The sequence below is a fragment of the Notolepis coatsorum genome, assembly GCF_963971535.1.
Source record: "Notolepis coatsorum genome assembly, chromosome: 1".
Taxonomy (NCBI): Eukaryota; Metazoa; Chordata; class Actinopteri; order Aulopiformes; family Paralepididae; genus Notolepis; species Notolepis coatsorum.
Genome location: NC_140165.1, coordinates 299,038,335 through 299,057,124, shown reverse-complemented (window position 1 = coordinate 299,057,124; position 18,790 = coordinate 299,038,335). Strand labels below are relative to the sequence as shown.

Sequence of the window (18,790 nt, the reverse complement as noted above, 5' to 3'; positions counted from 1 at the left end):
ATGCAAAACACACAATACACACAGAGAGACACACACACACTACAAAATTCATAGCGTATACTGTTTATTTTACTTTGGATTCAAGTACACAGAACTGGTGTTAAATGTACCATGGAATTGAATATACACTGTTCAGTAGCAGTGCACACAAGCATGCAGTCGCAGTTATAGACACATACACAGACACACACACACATACACAGACATACACACACACAGACATGCACGCACACACACACACACACACACACACACGCACACACACACACACACACACATGCATGCACACAGACACACACACACATTTGAAATACTTTATAAGAATCTGCAGATCAAATCACAAATGTATAGGATTAAAGTATTTCAGAGGTTACACACACACACACAGACACACACACACACACACACACACACACACACTGCATATATGACAGTTCATTTACATTTAGTCATTTAGCTGACACTTATCCAAAGCGATTTACAAGTTCTGTACAACAGGTCAGCAAGTTCTGTACAACAGGTCAGCAAGTTCTGTACAACAGGTCAGTAAGTTCTGTACAACAGCTCACTTTCAGCTGAGTAACAAGGTTCATCAAACAGTGTTGATCTTGGGTGCTGCTACGGAGTGCATAGTAGTAAAGACATATTAGCATAGTAGGTAGTAGTATAGGCAAGGTAGATTACTTAGTAGCAAAGTGCAGATCTGGCTTCCCATCCAGGCCAGATCTGACTTTAAAGTGCTGCTCCTCACTTACATAATTCTAAATGGGCTCGCACCGCTCTATCTATCAGCAGGAAATGTTCACAGCAGTTAAAAGTCAAAGGTCCTTTCTTCACAACAGCTTATGTTTTCTGTGTCCTCCTGTTCCAAACAAGCCATGTCTTATACCTTCCTTCAATACACAAGTTGGTCTGGCCATGCATTGCCCACTGCCCTCAATTGCTGGTCAACTGGTTTGGCGCGTGGGTCAAAAGAGTGAGTGGGTGTGAGTTTGTGTGTGTGTCACATGATATGAAATGTGTCTCTGGCCTGTGTGTGTTAGTTATTAGTGTGTATATGACCTGTGTGTGTGTGTGTGTGTGTGTCTGTGTGTCTATCTTTCTGTGTGTGTCTGTGTGTGTATGTGTGTGTGTGTGTATGTGTCTGTCAGTAGAGTGTGTATCTGACCTGTGTGTGTATCTTTCTATGTGTGTGTCTGTGTGTGTATCTTTCTATGTGTGTGTGTGTATTTGTCTATCTTTCTGTGTGTGTGTGTGTATATTTCTGTGTGTGTGTGTAGAGTGTGTATCCGACCTGTGTGTATGTGTGTGGGTATCTTTCTATGTGTGTGTGTGTCTGTGTGTGTAGAGTGTGTGTCTGACCTGTGTGTGTGTGTATCTTTCTATGTGTATGTGTGTATCTTTCTATGTGTGTGTGTAGAGTGTGTATCTGACCTGTGTGTGTGTGTGGTGTTTGTGAGAGATTCCGTCTGTGCGAGGCGTTTCCGTCATTTACATGGATATAATGAGGTGTTGTAGAAATCGTCTGAAAGGAGAAACGCACAATTTCTATCTTGCGACAACACAAAGCCGTGTGTCATTTATTTCATTATAGCACAAGTGACAGCTGTCAGAACTATGCCGTGCTAGCCTCTGCTAGCCTCAAAACAATACAATGGTGAATTATGTCTATATTTACATGTCGTAACTATGTAAATAATTATTAATTAATAACTGGTGCTTCATTATGACTAAAGGAGGCAAAAAATACACATCACAGACATGGGAGATTTTCGAACCCCTGTCCCTGTCCCTCTGAGTGGATGTCTCGAGTGTTAGTGTGTCGATATATACAGATTGCAGTGACTGTTCTACCTCATACTGGATATGAGCACCACTGGCGCCATGGATCCGCTTCATGTAGTCTTCTGTCAGACCTACAACGTCTAACCATGCCCGCTCTACTTCAACCTGTTCTGAGTGGTTCTCCTGCCCCCTTCCCTGCGCCGTCCTTGATGTGGCTAACGGTGTCGACGGCAGCAGCTATTCATCCTCAAACCGGTTCTGACTACCACAGGCGTGATGAATCCACCCTACGTCGCCCTCAGTTGAGTGGACATTATGCCTCTTTGTTCTTAGTTCTATTTATTACTTTAATTTTATATTTTCTTATATACCTTGATTCTATAGCTACTATGTACTGTATGCATATATTGTCTCTGGCAGAAGATTTTTTTTTTTTTTTTTTATTTATATAAATCAACTCAGTAGATCATCCTCCATACTGTATGTGTGTGTGGTTTTACAAGGTTTAAACAATGGGAAAGCAATTAAACCGATCATCTGGCTAAACATCGTAACTCTATTCGCCCTCAAATCTGTGTTTGTTTTTTTCATCTCCTGAAAAGTTGGGTTTTTGGAGTTACAAGGTTTTCTTCCGCCAGCGACGATGCACTCTACATCTCCCTCACTTTCCTATGCTTTCTTTTTTTTTGTTGTTGTTGTCTTAGCTCTATTTATTAAAAATATATATATATTATGTACCTTAGATACTATTGTTACCTTATATATATACAGTATGTGTTTCATTACATGTACATATATACACTACATTCATACCAATTATTCGCCTGTTCTATTCTCCATCCATCTACTGTATCTTCCATTGCAACACTATATTATCACCAACATCCAGTTGGGGGATCCCCCCTTTGAACGGCCCATCTGAGGTTTCTCTCCTCCACGCCACCTGTGGTGCTTTTTTTCTTCTTCTTCAATATTGCTAGGTTTTTAGTGAGTCGTTCCTTATCTTCATTGGGGAAAGTCTGTGTGTTGCATATTTGGATTTTATGGTGGTTTTTGTTTTTGATCTTTTGTGATGTTTCTTCTTGACTTGTACAAGAAGACTTGTACAGCCCATGGGGGCTATTCCATGTGATCTCGGGCTATACAAATAAATACATTTGATTCATGATAGTAAAAGACAGTACGAAGGTTCATTTTTTTTTATTAATAGAGGTGACACTATAGAGATTATAAAACTACCAAGATATTAGAAATGGTATATTTTAGAGGTTATGGAGAAACTCAAAGGAAAACCTGCCGATTTATACAGTATATTGTTGTATAAAAAGCTGACGTTAAAAAGCTGAAATTCTAACACATCGCTTGATTCCCTTAATCACAGAGTTCAAGACGTTTTCATTTTTCAAAAATATTTTATTTGATAGTGATCCAGGTAACAAGGAAAGGAAAGAACATGGATTTATCTTACAGGGAATGAGACTGAGTCAAAGTTTACTTTCTTCATCCACTTTTTTTTTCTTCTTGGACAAGGACATGCAAGTGAATACAGAAGGTTGCTTACAGAAAGAAAACAGCAGAATGTAGAAATGGCGTCGGAGCGGGTGGGGTGGAGGGGGCGTCACCGTACCCCTGTACTGTACAGAAAGACCTCACCCAACAACGTTCCCTTTTTGTAGTTTTTAAATCCTCTTTTATAGCAAAAAGGCAACACACTGATAGGCTACAAAGAACCAACAATATCGAGAGAGAGAGAGAGAAAAGGAATGGAAGAGAGGGAAAGCCAAGTACTTTTTAATCCTTCCAGAAATCGAGATTTTATTCTTCCTATTGTCTTGTCGAGCAAATCTTGAGCGTTTATATATTTTTTTAGCTCCTTTGTGTTCAGAAAGGTTAACTTTTAGTATTTGACATGAGGAGGAGCAGCGTGATGAACATGCAGGGGGCTAAGAGGGACTAGTGACTCGGCATGTCACCTTGCTGTGGAGAGCCTATGGTCTATATTGAAGTCCTTATGGACTATATTGAAGTCCTTATGGTCTATATTGAAGTCCTTATGGACTATATCAAAGTCCTTATGGTCTATATTGAAGTCCTTATGGACTATATCAAAGTCCTTATGGTCTATATTGAAGTCCTTATGGACTATATCAAAGTCCTTATGGTCTATATTGAAGTCCTTATGGACTATATCAAAGTCCTTATGGTCTATATCAAAGTCCTTATGGTCTATATCAAAGTCCTTATGGTCTATATCAAAGTCCTTATGGTCTATATTAAAGTCATTTTGGTTTATATCAAAGTCGTTATGGTCTATATTGAAGTCCTTATGGACTATATAAAAGTCATTATGGTCTATACGTCTATATTGAAGTCATTATGGTCTATATCAAAGTCCTTATGGTCTATACCACTCCTCTGTCCCCAACAGCAAACTTTACAAGGAACAAAACAAAACAAAAATTTAAATAAATAAAAAGACATTTCATATTCCACAAATCTTTATGCATATTTTCACAATATACTTTTTATTATCATTTTTAATAAATACAAAACAACAACACTGTGATTCTTTTTTTTCTTTTTTCTTTTTAAAAAGAAAACAATGAGTATTAAAGAGACACTAAAATGCATTAGACATTAGAAATATCAATATTAATTTTGGTATGTTCTCTTAACTGACATCTTGTCTTTTTAAGGTGGATGGACCAGCACATTATACTCGGAATCAAAATCCACAGCCGAAAAAAATAAAATTAAATAAAAAATGAATCGAAGGGGGGGGGGGGGGGGGGGGGTAACAACAGCATGGAGAGGGGGAATCTCACCAATGACACTGGAATGACGTTAATCCATGTGGAGATGCATATGGATATATACACATATATACACACATACATGAACACCACCAGAATGCAAAATAACCTGAGATACTCTTTGCACCTCATTGTTCCAGAACCATTTGGCTGACCGGGGGTGGATGATATGAAATGACGATGATGACGATGATGAAGATGGAGTATAAAGACAACAGTACGACAGCATCTGAACGGCCTTTTACACCTCTCCTTTATATCAACATTAGCGGTACAAAAAGAAGACACACACCAACAAACAAAACAAAACAACAAACAAACAAAAACAAAAAAAAAACAGTCATTGAACCAGAAAAATCCTGAACGTTAATATCGAAAAAACATTTGTTATAAGCAGCGTTTTGGAGTCCATAAAAGGCATTCAAAGAAAAGCTTTTCATAAAAAAACGAACTAAAAAAACAAACAACTCATAAGAACATTGTTTGAAAAGATACAAATTGAGAGTCTTGTGTGGCAGAAAGTGTGTGTGTGTGTGTGTGTGTGTGTGTGTGTGTGTGTGTGTGTGTGTGTGTGTGTGTGTGTGTGTGTGTGTGTGTGTGTGTGTGTGTGTGTGTGTGTGTGTGTGTGTGTGTGTGTGTGTGTGTGTGTGTGTGTGTGTGTGTGTGTGTGTGTGTGTGTGATCTGCTCTATGTGGCTATAGAGACAAAGGCAGTGGGGACCTGCTTGGTTCTGCACCAGGCTCCTCTTCCAATCACCGTGCCTTCTTCTACTCAGCGCTTCCCCTCCTAGACGTCGCTGTAACGGTCGGCCCTAAAGTTGTCGCGCGCATCTAAGCTAATGGTCGTAGTGACTGCTGTCAGCCGGGAGACGTCAGAGCGTATGGACCAGGCGGGCCATTTGTTTGTACCATGGCTATATAACGAACGGATTATGGACATAACAGTAAGTGCTCTTAAAAAATAAGCAAATGATTTTGGAAAGTGGTTGAAATGAAAACACGCAAAACTCAAAAAAAAAAATTAAATAATAATAATGTGACCAATGTAAACCAATAATGTACCTCCACTGTTCATTTAGGTAACACATCGATGGGGATCGTTGCATCTCTCCTCCTGTCAGATCTAACAGTTTGTGTTTCCTGTGGCCTGTAATGACCACCACAGACACACACACTTGGTCTGTGGTGTGGGCTATAAGGCCAAGCTGAAGAGTCACCACGTTGTAAATATACTGATCATAAGTGCTACTGGTGTATGACTGAGCTGCTGTGGATGGATCTATCTCCATCTTCGTCCTCATGGCACTGTTAAGACGGCTGCCGTTACGATGTCTAAATCTAAGTGGCAACATTTAGGCTGTAGAACATTATCAACATTAAAACAAAACTTGAAACGCTTGCAGACCCTTTTTTGCGTGAAAATAACGACTCTCGATGCCCCCGAAACTGTCAGGTCTGTGTGTATCTGATATCAAACTCTTTTAAAAAGACAGAAATCAGGTATTAAATGCTCCACTAGTAGCCAGTACAGTACCCTCTGTATCTCTTTCCAGCCTAATATCTGCCATTTTTCCTTTGAAAGACCCTCAGGAATCCCATCTCTGCCACCCAGTTGGACCCACCTCAAACCCAGCGCTCTTTTCTTGATCCACCAATCGCAAACTGTTGCGTCGCAGTTGTGATCGGAGGATCAGCCAAAGAGGGCGGGGTTTGAGGTGGGTCCATTACTCTCCTCTAGGGGAATGGACGTCCATTTCTGTTGCCGTCCATAAGCCGAGCCCTGCCCTTTAATATCTCTCTGTACATTAGTATATATTTTCTTCTCTTTACTTTACAGTACAGAAACTCCTCTTCACATAGTCTTACGGTTCTTCATGTCAGCAGGAGCTATGTCTTTTGTGCTTATCACCAACAATTGCAGTGCAAAAACAATAATTAATAATAATAATAATGATAATAATAATAATAATTAATGGATGATAACTATTAACAAATGATGGATTATAAAACAATTATTTTATGGCACAACAGCCACTCAAATTCACATATAATACAAATAACCAGATAGTACCAACAGTACCTGCATGTGGAAATAAAAAATAAAATAAAAAAATAAAAAAGCTCAAGCTGAATTAGGCTTGCATAGCAATGCAACAACAAGGTACAGTAAAGAATATATTTACAGGGAACAAAAACAAAAAAGTCCCTTTTCCCCCCCAAAGGGCAGTTACTTTAGTTGAAAATTAGTTGTTTTTCATATAGATGTTTTCGTCGTTTTTATTTTCATTTTAGTTACGTTTTTTTTTAACAAAAAAATAAGATTACAGTAAGGTAGGAGGTGGAAAATATTTTCTGGAGGACGAAAACATAGTGAGATGCACAGTTATGTCTGTGTCTGTACATCACATTTACAGCTCTGTGGCACTGCGTTTTCACCGGCACCGTCCGCTCCTCCCCTCCGACGAGAACACAGGTCAGGACAGGTCAAAGTTCATTGCACCAAACTGCTGCGAGGCATTATTCTTCTGAAGACCGACCCGGCGTGGTCCAGTTCTCGTCACCAGGCAGGTCACTCTGCAGAGGGAGGGAGAGGGAAACATACGTGTCAGTCAAGCAAAGCATGAACATAATCTACACACGACTGAAAGACGAGGAACCATATAACTTCAATTTTTTCAAACTTTGTTATCTACAGTGAAGATGGAAAGTTGGAGCATTGTGTTCATTCATAGTTGAAGACAGTAGAGGTTGAGTACTTTATTTTCTAAAGATGGTAAGTTAGATTGTTGTGTTCATTCATAGTTGAAGACAGTAGAGGTTGAGTACTTTATTTTCTAAAGATGGTAAGTTAGATTGTTGTGTTCATTCATAGTTGAAGACAGTAGAGGTTGAGTACTTTATTTTCTAAAGATGGTAAGTTAGATTGTTGTGTTCACTCATAGTTATAGACAGTAGAGGTTGAGTACTTTATTATCTAAAGATGGTAAGTTAGATTGTTGTGTTCACTCATAGTTATAGACAGTAGAGGTTGAGTACTTTATTATATAAAGATGGTAAGTTAGATTGTTGTGTTCACTCATAGTTATAGACAGTAGAGGTTGAGTACTTTATTATCTAAAGATGGTAAGTTAGATCGTTGTGTTCACTCATAGTTATAGATAATAGAGGTTGAGTACTTTATTATCTAAAGATGGTGAGTTAGAGTGTTGTGTTCATTCATAGTTGAAGACAGTAGAGGTTGAGTACTTTATTATCTAAAGATGGTAAGTTAGAGTGTTGTGTTCATTCATAGTTGAAGACAGTAGAGGTTGAGTACTTTATTATCTAAAGATGGTAAGTTAGAGTGTTGTGTTCATTCATAGTTGAAGACAGTAGAGGTTGAGTGCTTTCTTGTTATGATACATCACATTCAAACAAAAAATCATTTGGATTGACTTTACAACTGCAAATACATGGGTCCAAGAAATTCCAAAATGGAGTTCTATGATTCTTCAGTGCAAGGGTCCAATTATATCCCTAGTATATTTCATCAGGAAGTGCTCTCGTTGTACGATTGAACCATTTATTGTACTTGAAATGGTAACACAGTTACGTTTGCCGTTAATGGTTTTGCTCTTTAAGCCGCTCCCCGCTTAGCCAAGCGAGCAATGCTACCACGGTTAATGCGGGGAGAACAATGCAATAGCTCCCTCCGGGGTGTAAAGAGCAGGACCGGAGCAATAACACGGTTATACGGTGTTATCAATTCTGAGCCTCTGTGGATAGAAGCAGAGCAAGGCTGAGGTGGTGAATTAAAATAACATGATGAAGACGAGGGACGCAGCCGACCCAGCATCCAGCACTGGGAGACGAGGCCACTCCCATTAAAAGTACAATTTGTCTCCCTGTGGTAAAGCGGAAGCCAAATTCTAATCTAAACGGTCTCCTGATGACATGGACTCATCCTGGTTTTATCATTCTAGGCGGCGGAGTTGAAGCTTTAAGCAGCGCGGGGGCCCGAGTGGAGAGGCACGGGGGGAGCGGGAGCGAGGTCTTTGTTACAGGAGGTCAGTTTTAATAAGGCCGCCCTGTTATACGAGAGTGGACTGGTGATTGGTGTACATTAGGAATGGGTTTGTATGGTATAGGCTGATAACAGCTGTAATGATGTCGGAGACCTCCGTGTCCTGCCTGGGCTGATGAGATGCTCCGTTCTGTGGACTGACTGCTAACCGTATATACCACAGTACCACAAAATGACTGCTAACCGTATACCACAGTACCACAAAATGACTGCAAACCGTATACCACAGTACCACAAAATGACTGCTAACCGTATACCACAGTACCACAAAATGACTGCAAACCGTATACCACAGTACCACAAAATGACTGCTAACCGTATACCACAGTACCACAAAATGACTGCGAACCGTATACCACAGTACCACAAAATGACTGCAAACCATATACCACAGTACCACAAAATGACTGCGAACCGTATACCACAGTACCACAAAATTACTGCGAACCGTATACCACAGTACCACAAAATGACTGCAAACCGTATACCACAGTACCACAAAATGACTGCAAACTGTACACCACAGTACCACAAAATGACTGCGCAAACCGTATACCACAGTACCACAAAATGACTGCAAACCGTATACTACAGTACAGCAAAACACTGGATTTACGTACATAACTCTCCAGAGTACTGTCCCTGTCCATTGGTCCCCAGAAACTCAGCGTGCTCTGAAGCGGTCCACTGTTGTGGCTGTCGGGGCCCCTCAGTCTTGCGTGGCCCCGTGGAGCCCTTGGAGGAGCCTGTACCGGAGGAGCTGTGGGCCCCGGGGGAGGGGAATGATGGCTTACTGTAGGGCAGGCATCCCTCCTCTGAAAAACACACACAAACTCTATTACTTCTATGCTCATTTTCTCACCGTCACAGTAATACTGTGTATTTTTAGGCTGAATAGTCTATTGCATTGTCAAATGTTACATGTGACATCCACAGCAAAAGCAGAGACACTTAGGGTGCGGCTGGGTAGCGCAGTGGACTAAGCACTCGCCTACCACCGCAGAGACTCTGGGATCGAATCCAGCTGTCAGCAGTACCTCCGGCTTGGTCAGTCGTCCCTACTAACACAATTGGCTAGCGGGTGGGAAGCCGGTGGGGTATGTGTCCTGGTCGTTGTAAACTGCGACTCCTACTGGTCGGTCGGGGCGCCATGTTCAGCAGGGAGGGGATCTGGGGGAAATAGCGTTAACCTCCGCACGCGTTACGTTCCCCCAGTGAAACTCCTCGCTGTCAGGTGATAATAAGCGGCTGGCGACTCCACATGTATCGGAGGAGGCATGTGGTAGTTCTACACCCTCCCCGGGCCGACAGTGGGGCAATGCGCCCAACGACCAGGAAGGGAATTGGCATAACGACTAAATTGGGATGGGTGAAATATACAGAAAGCCTAAAAAGAAATAGAAAAAAGAAACAAAAGCAGAGAATCCGCGCAAAGAATAAAGAGCACATTTGAAAGTCTAGTCAGTGAGAGAAACTGTTTCCATCGTTTTATTTGACCATAGCGGCGACAGATACTGTAAAAAACACGTGGCTAACTACCGCACACCGTGTTAGACGCGCTTGTCTGGAATAGAGTGTGCTAGTAGGCAGGCTACAGGAAGACAAAAGAGCCAGAACTTGCAAACACCCGCTCCCTCCTGACATCTGCAGGCTGTTGGTGCCAGCGGGCAGTGCCAGGGCACGCCACAGAGACAGATCAACACTCGCCTCACACATGGGGCCCTACAGCAAGCAGCCCTTTGAGGAGGGAGGATGAAGACAATAGGAGAGGAGCCGGTGGCCGGTGGCATGTCTGCGGTGCCTCCTGCCGCACACGCCGGCATAACGCTGACCCACAGCGGTCTCCTTCATTGCATGAAATCTCATCACGTCGCTCCCCACCGCTCAACTAATGACTGTAATAGAGCCTGTCGTCACCTCGCCGGAGTCTGCTGTGCATCAGTCGGCTAAGCTCGGGGAGCCGTATGGGAATTCACCCGGGAGTTTTATTTAGATTTTTACGCTGATTATGGCACTTGCCTGTCTCTCAGAGGGTCCCTCTGTGTGTCTGTCTGACTGATTGTACAACTGACTCACTGACTGTGAGAGTCCTGGCATAAATGCACACATGCGCACGCACACACAGACACACACACACACACACACAGATGGGACGCATGACTTGCTGTTTGTTTGGGAAGAGGAAAGCTATGGCGATTAAGATTGAATCTCAGTGGAAGGGGCCTCCTGCGTCGGCTGCAGTGGAACAGGCCGATATTGGCCCGAGTCGCGGGGGAGAGAGGGAGCAGGTTGACAGGGCGCTGAGAGGGGGGATTTCTGGAAGCCACCGCAAGTGGCAGACAGTGCAATCTGTTCATGGGAGCCAGGTCTCAACTCGGCATGATGAGACAGACCTGGACACAGGGGACTGGTGAGGTGGACCTCTGCCAGGGAAACTTTCTACTTTGGACCTCTTGTTGTAATGTAATGTGAATATCTCTTTAACACTATGGATGCCGAGCTACATACAGCCAGACATCTAGTCCTCTTTCCACTGATGACTGTATTTAATAATCCCATACAACACAGACATCTAGTCCTCTTTCCAATGATGACTGTATTTAATAATACCATACAGCCAGACATCTAGTCCTCTTTCAACTGATGACTGTATTTAATAATCCCATACAACACAGACATAGTCCTCTTTCCACTGACGACTGTACGTAATAATCTCATACAGATGGTCCAAAATTCAGATGGTCCAAAATTCAGCTGCCCGCCTCCTCACAAACACCCGGTCCCGTGACCACATCACTCCTGTACTCAACTCTCTCCACTGGCTCCCCATCAAGGAACGCATAAACTTCTAAATACTACTCCTCACCTTCAAAGCCCTCCATAGCCTGCCCCCCCCCCCCCCCCCCCCCCCCTACCTGACTGACCTCCTTCTCCCTTACCGCCCCACCCGTTCCCTCCGGTCCTCTTCCACTGCTTCCCATCACTGTCCCGTCATACAAACTCAAACGTTTTGGTGATCGGGCCTTCTCACGTGCTGCAATCCGACACTGGAACACCCTCCCTCAGACCATCAGAGATTCTCCCTCACTCTCCACCTTCAAATCCCGTCTCAAAACCCACCTGTTCTCCCTAGCATTTAACCTTCCCTACCCATAACCACCCTCCTCCATCCTGTTGTTACTGTTTGTTATTGTGGCTCTATGTTCCTGTGTATTTCATATTGTTCCCTGTTTTCCCTGTGGTTCTATGTTTCTTTTGTTTCTTTGTTTTTCTTTTCTTTCTGCCTACTGTCAGCGACTTCGGGTTACTGAGAAGCGCTCTATAAATGAAATGAATTATTATTATTATTACAGCACAGACATCTAGTCCTCTTTCCACTGACAACTGTACTTAATAATCTCATACAGCACAGACATCTAGTCCTCTTTCCACTGACAACTGTACTTAATAATCTCATACAGCACAGACATCTAGTCCTCTTCCCACTGTCAACTGTACTTAATAATCTCATACAGCCAGACATCTAGTCCTCTTTCCACTGACAACTGTACTTAATAATCTCATACAGCACAGACATCTAGTCCTCTTTCCACTGAAGACTACTTAACAGACATATATGTTATTATCCTCTCCACAATAATCGCAGAGACGAATCGCATGCATGCAGCGCATGTGTGCCGATTGATGACCTCTGAGCAGGTCCTAAATTATTATAATTTCTTTTTAAATATTACAAACATACAGTATATTGACAAAAGAAAACAGAAAAAGAAAAACAAAGATTGATGAACAATTATCTTTAATTAATCTTCATTCATTATCCACATCAGAACTAATTCTCTACATTTCTGAAACTCATATTGAATTTCTCACGCTCAATCCGTTCAAAGGCCTCTCTGGTATACTCTCATAGATGTAATTAGGACTATAATCAGCCTGATTTAATTATAATCAACCTGATCTCGCGGGTGCAATAACCTTATGATCATTTGCCGGTATGCATGTGTCTAGTGCACCTGAATGATATAGTATCGTATCAGGGTCTGAAACTGAAACCATGAATGAAACTAAAAACTGATTTGATTACGACCCAGGGACAACGGACAGGGTTGGGAGTCAACAGATTTTCAAAGTGATCAATTCAGGAAATTGATTTCCTTAAAAAAAAATTATATTGGAAGACTATATTATGAATGCACTCTCATTAGCAAATAAACATTTGATTGAAACGATAGAAAGCTGGAGAGTACATTTACGTCACACGATCATGCAAAAAGAAACATTTCGATTTAGTTGATTTACCTTCTAGACAAAATAAAGGCACACGTTTGAGCTTTATCGGGATAACATTTGGAATTGGGAAGGTTTTTGGGGGGTCAGATTATCCCGCAGGAGTCTCTTTAACAAGGTGTTTGTGGTAGAACCAAAAGAGTGATAAAAATAAAAAATAAAATACATTCCAAGTCAATCAAAAATGTTACTGGCAGTAGGGTATTATGTTACTAAAAAGTCATTTGTGTAGGTGGTTTATTGGCAGAAATGGAAAGAAACGATTATTTTTTTTGCTTGTTTTTTGCCGTTTCAAATCGTTCATTTTCTATCTGGACGACACGTCCATTTTGAGTTCAGTATTGTTGGTACATGTTTGGAAGCCTCCTTGTCTTTGCTAGAGTTGTCATTAAATCAAATGAACGGCTCCATTTAAAGGCAAATGGAGCTCTGCGAAGAGGTCTGTGTTCGCAAGGTACTGGGCTTTGCCTTCACATAAAACAAAAACTAAAAAATGGGTTCTGGACAGGCTTTACTACTAGGTGAGGTGAGAGGTGGTGCAGAGTTGGTATAAATTAGACCCCACTTTTCTACGGCTTGACGTCTTTACACAGACATAAACGACATGTCAGAGAGGTGCACAGCCTGCAGCCTGTGTTTGGCTTCTATTACTTGCAATAGTCTTACTTTACTACATTTTAAATGGTTTTCTACAAAAAAGTACTAAACAGTTGGTAGCACTTAAGTTTGATCTATTGTTGACTCTCTACATCTTATCGATAGTGTGTCAGTAACTTATAGTAACAGTAGATTGTACTAAACTTTTTTGGCTCCTCTGCCCCATACCTCATGGAATACCCTGCAGGAAACTCTGAAACTAGACACTCTAGTGTCTATGGGTCGGTTTAGAACCTTGATGACCAATCAGGTCGCCACAATATGTAATTGTTTTTACATTAAACCTAACCTTAACTGTCCCCGCTGTCTAAGTTTAGAATAAACTGTTGAAACTACCCTGTTGACAGTCTACTGATAAGATGAAAGTCTAGATACTAGCCACAGTCAACCGACACACCACTGATAAGGTGTAGATTATCTAAATAAAACGTGACCTTTTCAAAGATAAATAGAAGAATTAGATTATATTACATTAGATTCTAAATAATGTATTGTCATTATTACAGCACAGACATCTAGTCCTCTTTCCACTGACAACTACTTAATAATTCCATACAGCACAGACATGTAGTCCTCTTTCCACTGAAGACTACAGACATATATGTTATTATCCTCAAAACAACAAAACAACTAAAGTTTGGCATCCAACCAGAGTGCAAATGTAACAGTAAAGTGCAATAGTAACATACAATGTACAGGTGATTAAGCTGGGTATAAGATAGCATTGTATAGCAGTGTACATAAAGACCCAGTGCCTCATCCGTAGCTAACAGTGTACTGCACTACCACAGGACCTAGCATGTCCTACCATGCTCTGTAAATAACTCATGTACAGATACCGATATGCCTACTATGTTTACTTGTTTATTGCACTATGTCGCTCTATTGGTTGGACTCTATTATTATTATTATTATTACTTGTATTATGCACATCGTTGCGGGCGAGACCCCACGCATGTCACTGTATACCTGTATGCCGTGACAAATAAAACTCTTGTATCTTGTATCTTGTATCTTGTATATATAAATTAGTACTACTGAGTTTATTTATTTTTTACGCAGGGACAGTGCACATTAATCAACATCTTCAGTTTCCACATCAAATGTAAATGTTACATTAGCTAATGAGCTAGTTATCATCTGTAGTCCCTGCCTAACATGCATGTCTTCATGGTGTGGGAGGAAACCAGAGTACCTGGAGGAAACCCACGCAAACACAGGGAGAACATGCAAACTCCACACAGAAAGGCGCCCTGCTGGGGTTCAAACCCAGGACCTTCTTGCTGTGAGGCAGCAGTGCTAACCACTGTGCCACCGTGCCGACTGAGTAATAGTGCTAATCGCGTGTATGTACAGAGTTAAGTGATGATCCTTCCTCTACCTGTTTTGTGTCCCCTGCGCGCCTCCTCTCCCCGGTCTATGGAGCCCAGCCGGTCCTGGGCCTGGCGATGGTGGTGTTCCAGGGAGGTGCGTGCCTGTCTGTCCATGGTGCTCTTCATCTCCTCCAGGCCTCCAGACAGGGGGGGCCCTGACACGGGCTGCTGCAGGCGCTCCAGGGACGAGGCGTTCCTCTCTGAGGGGGGCCCCATGCTGCCTACACTGCGGGCCGCTTGGATACGGGTCTGCCCGGCCCCCTGGCAGGGTGGGGGCTCAGGGGGAGGAGGTAGCTCTGGAGGTAGGGGAGAGCCACAGAAGAGTTAGTTGACTGATTATAATGAGGATAATATTGTGTTTGAGTGTACAGTATGCCTTACGATGTGGAAGACATGGGAGATGCTCGTCGTTGGACATCTCTATTAGTCATTTGAAACTGTAATTTGTGGGGAAATAATATTTGGTTTATCCTTTTTTTGTTACTGGAATAACGAAATTCACGTTTTCTCTATTACTTAAAAAAAAAAAACAAGGAACCATACATGGAAAATGCTATTTTTCTGATTAAATGATTAGCACAGTAGAGCAGCAGACGTCTCCAGTGATGACTTAAGAAACGTGACAGCAACGATAGTGTGGCGCAGTAATAACATACTGAGCGAAATAAGACCATTAATATTAGTGGACAAAATGTGCAAAGGGCAATCTCCATATCAGACTACCTCATTTGTATTATAAACACAAGCGACTGACTCACCGTCTGCACTGGGATCCCTCCGGTGGGGTGTTGTGCCCGGCCCTCGGGGCTTACGGGTGGGCCTGGGGGCCCGCTGGTGTCCCAGGCTGTGTGTCCCCACTGTGCTGCCATCTGTCGAGAAGGGACTGCTGGGCCGCGGCCTGTGGGACAGACCTTTACCTGCCGGGAGGGACAGAGATTCAGGCCGTTAAGGTAAGACGCGAAGAGGAAGGAAGAGTTGAACCGTTAGAGGAGTGCAGTTAACCCTTTCACTACCACGCTGGGGAAAGGGTTAACCGTCTTCTGTGGTGTGGTAGTGAAAGGTCTAACCTTCTGTAGTGTGGTAGTGAAAGGGTTAACCTTCTGTAGTGTGGTAGTGAAAGGGTTAACCTTCTGTAGTGTGGTAGTGAAAGGTTAACCGTCTGTAGTGTGGTAGTGAACGGGTTAACCTTCTGTGGTGTGGTAGTGAAAGGGTTAACCTTCTGTAGTGTGGTAGTGAAATGGTTAACCGTATGTAGTGTGGTAGTGAAAGGGTTAACCTTCTGTAGTGTGGTAGTGAAAGGGTTAACCATCTGTGGTGTGGTAGTGAAAGGGTTAACCTTCTGTAGTGTGGTAGTTAACCTTTTGTAGTGTGGTAGTGAACGGGTTAACCTTCTGTAGTGTGGTAGTGAAAGGGTTAACCTTACAGTATGTAGTGTGGTAGTGAAAGGGTTAACCTTCTGTAGTGTGGTAGTGAAAGGGTTAACCTTCTGTAGTGTGGTAGTGACAGTGTTCACTTTCTGTAGTGTGGTAGTGAAAGGGTTAACCGTATATGGTGTGGTAGTGAAAGGGTTAACCTTCTGTAGTGTGGTAGTGAAAGGGTTAACCTTCTGTAGTGTGGTAGTGAAATGTCTAACCTTCTGTAGTGTGGTAGTGAAAGGGTTAACCTTCTGTAGTGTGGTAGTGAAATGTCTAACCTTCTGTAGTGTGGTAGTGAAAGGGTTAACCTTCTGTAGTGTGGTAGTGAAATGCCTAACCTTCTATAGTGTGGTAGTGAAAGGGTTAACCTTCTGTAGTGTGGTAGTGAAAGGGTTAATATTCTGTAGTGTGGTAGTGAAAGGGTTAACCTTCTGTAGTCTGGTAGTGAAATGTCTAACCTTCTATAGTGTGGTAGTGAAAGGGTTAACCTTCTGTGGTGTGGTAGTGAAAGGGTTAACCGTCTGTAGTGTGGTAGTGAAAGGTTAACCGTATGTAGTGTGGTAGTGAAAGGGTTAACCGTCTATGGTGTGGTAGTGAAAGGGTTAACCTTCTGTAGTGTGGTAGTGAACGGGTTAACCTTCTGTAGTGTGGTAGTGAAAGGGTTAACCTTCTGTAGTGTGGTAGTGAAAGGTTAACCGTCTGTAGTGTGGTAGTGAACGGGTTAACCTTCTGTGGTGTGGTAGTGAAAGGGTTAACCTTCTGTAGTGTGGTAGTGAAATGGTTAACCGTATGTAGTGTGGTAGTGAAAGGGTTAACCTTCTGTAGTGTGGTAGTGAAAGGGTTAACCATCTGTGGTGTGGTAGTGAAAGGGTTAACCTTCTGTAGTGTGGTAGTTAACCTTTTGTAGTGTGGTAGTGAACGGGTTAACCTTCTGTAGTGTGGTAGTGAAAGGGTTAACCTTACAGTATGTAGTGTGGTAGTGAAAGGGTTAACCTTCTGTAGTGTGGTAGTGAAAGGGTTAACCTTCTGTAGTGTGGTAGTGACAGTGTTCACTTTCTGTAGTGTGGTAGTGAAAGGGTTAACCGTATATGGTGTGGTAGTGAAAGGGTTAACCTTCTGTAGTGTGGTAGTGAAAGGGTTAACCTTCTGTAGTGTGGTAGTGAAATGTCTAACCTTCTGTAGTGTGGTAGTGAAAGGGTTAACCTTCTGTAGTGTGGTAGTGAAATGTCTAACCTTCTGTAGTGTGGTAGTGAAAGGGTTAACCTTCTGTAGTGTGGTAGTGAAATGCCTAACCTTCTATAGTGTGGTAGTGAAAGGGTTAACCTTCTGTAGTGTGGTAGTGAAAGGGTTAATATTCTGTAGTGTGGTAGTGAAAGGGTTAACCTTCTGTAGTCTGGTAGTGAAATGTCTAACCTTCTATAGTGTGGTAGTGAAAGGGTTAACCTTCTGTGGTGTGGTAGTGAAAGGGTTAACCGTCTGTAGTGTGGTAGTGAAAGGTTAACCGTATGTAGTGTGGTAGTGAAAGGGTTAACCGTCTATGGTGTGGTAGTGAAAGGGTTAACCTTCTGTAGTGTGGTAGTGAACGGGTTAACCTTCTGTAGTGTGGTAGTGAAAGGGTTAACCGTCTGTAGTGTGGTAGTGAAGGGTTAACCTTCTGTAGTGTGGTAGTGAAAGGGTTAACCGTCTGTAGTGTGGTAGTGAAAGGGTTAACATTCTGTAGTGTGGTAGTGAAAGGTTAACCGTCTGTAGTGTGGTAGTGAAAGGTTAACCTTCTGTAGTGTGGTAGTGAAAGCGTTAACCTTCTGTAGTGTGGTAGTGAAAGGGTGAACCTTCTGTAGTGTGGTAGTGAAAGCGTTAACCTTATGTCGTGTTGCAGTGAAAGGGTTAACCCTTTTGTACAGGGTTACTGAACCAAACGCCCCCAAAAACACCTTATTAGAAATCACAGTTAGAAGAGAGAGAGACACACTCGTTAGAAAGCCTGTAATAAAAAAAGAAGATCACCAGTTTAGGATTATTCCCTCAAAACCCAAACAGTGCAAAGCCAGGGCAGAGTTCCGGGAGAGCCGGGTGAAGGAGAGAGAGACACAGAGACAACCTCTGGTGGGCACAGCCACGTGAAAACAGATGCCATGCACCACCACCCGCGCACAGCATCGACAGGCAGAGGCAGCGGCGAAACGGGGGAGGAAACGCCAGCCAGAGGACGACAGAGGAGGAGGAGGGACCAGAGCGGAGGAGGAGGAGGGACCTCCGTCGTCCGGATCAGAGACCCGAGAGGACTGGGCGATTATAGGCTCCCGCGAGTGTGAAACACCGACCTCTCTTGCTGAGGCTGGTGCCCTCCAGCCGGTAGCCTGCCTTGTCTGCCGCGGCCACCAGGGCCTGGGCAAAG

General features: G+C 42.7%; 1 protein-coding gene across 1 annotated transcript in view; it reads right to left on the bottom strand.

The window, feature by feature from the left end:
• Positions 1 to 7,071: 7,071 nt before the first annotated feature.
• robo2 (roundabout, axon guidance receptor, homolog 2) overlaps positions 7,072 to 18,790 on the bottom strand; it is a gene marked incomplete at both ends in the record, with an annotated part of 78,294 nt that continues 66,575 nt past the window's right edge. Inside the window, 5 exon segments of the mRNA XM_084310625.1 lie at positions 7,072 to 7,171; positions 9,277 to 9,475; positions 14,989 to 15,276; positions 15,739 to 15,897; positions 18,717 to 18,790. The exon segment at positions 18,717 to 18,790 is cut by the window's right edge and continues 112 nt beyond it. Coding sequence (XP_084166751.1) covers positions 7,072 to 7,171; positions 9,277 to 9,475; positions 14,989 to 15,276; positions 15,739 to 15,897; positions 18,717 to 18,790 — 820 coding nt within the window.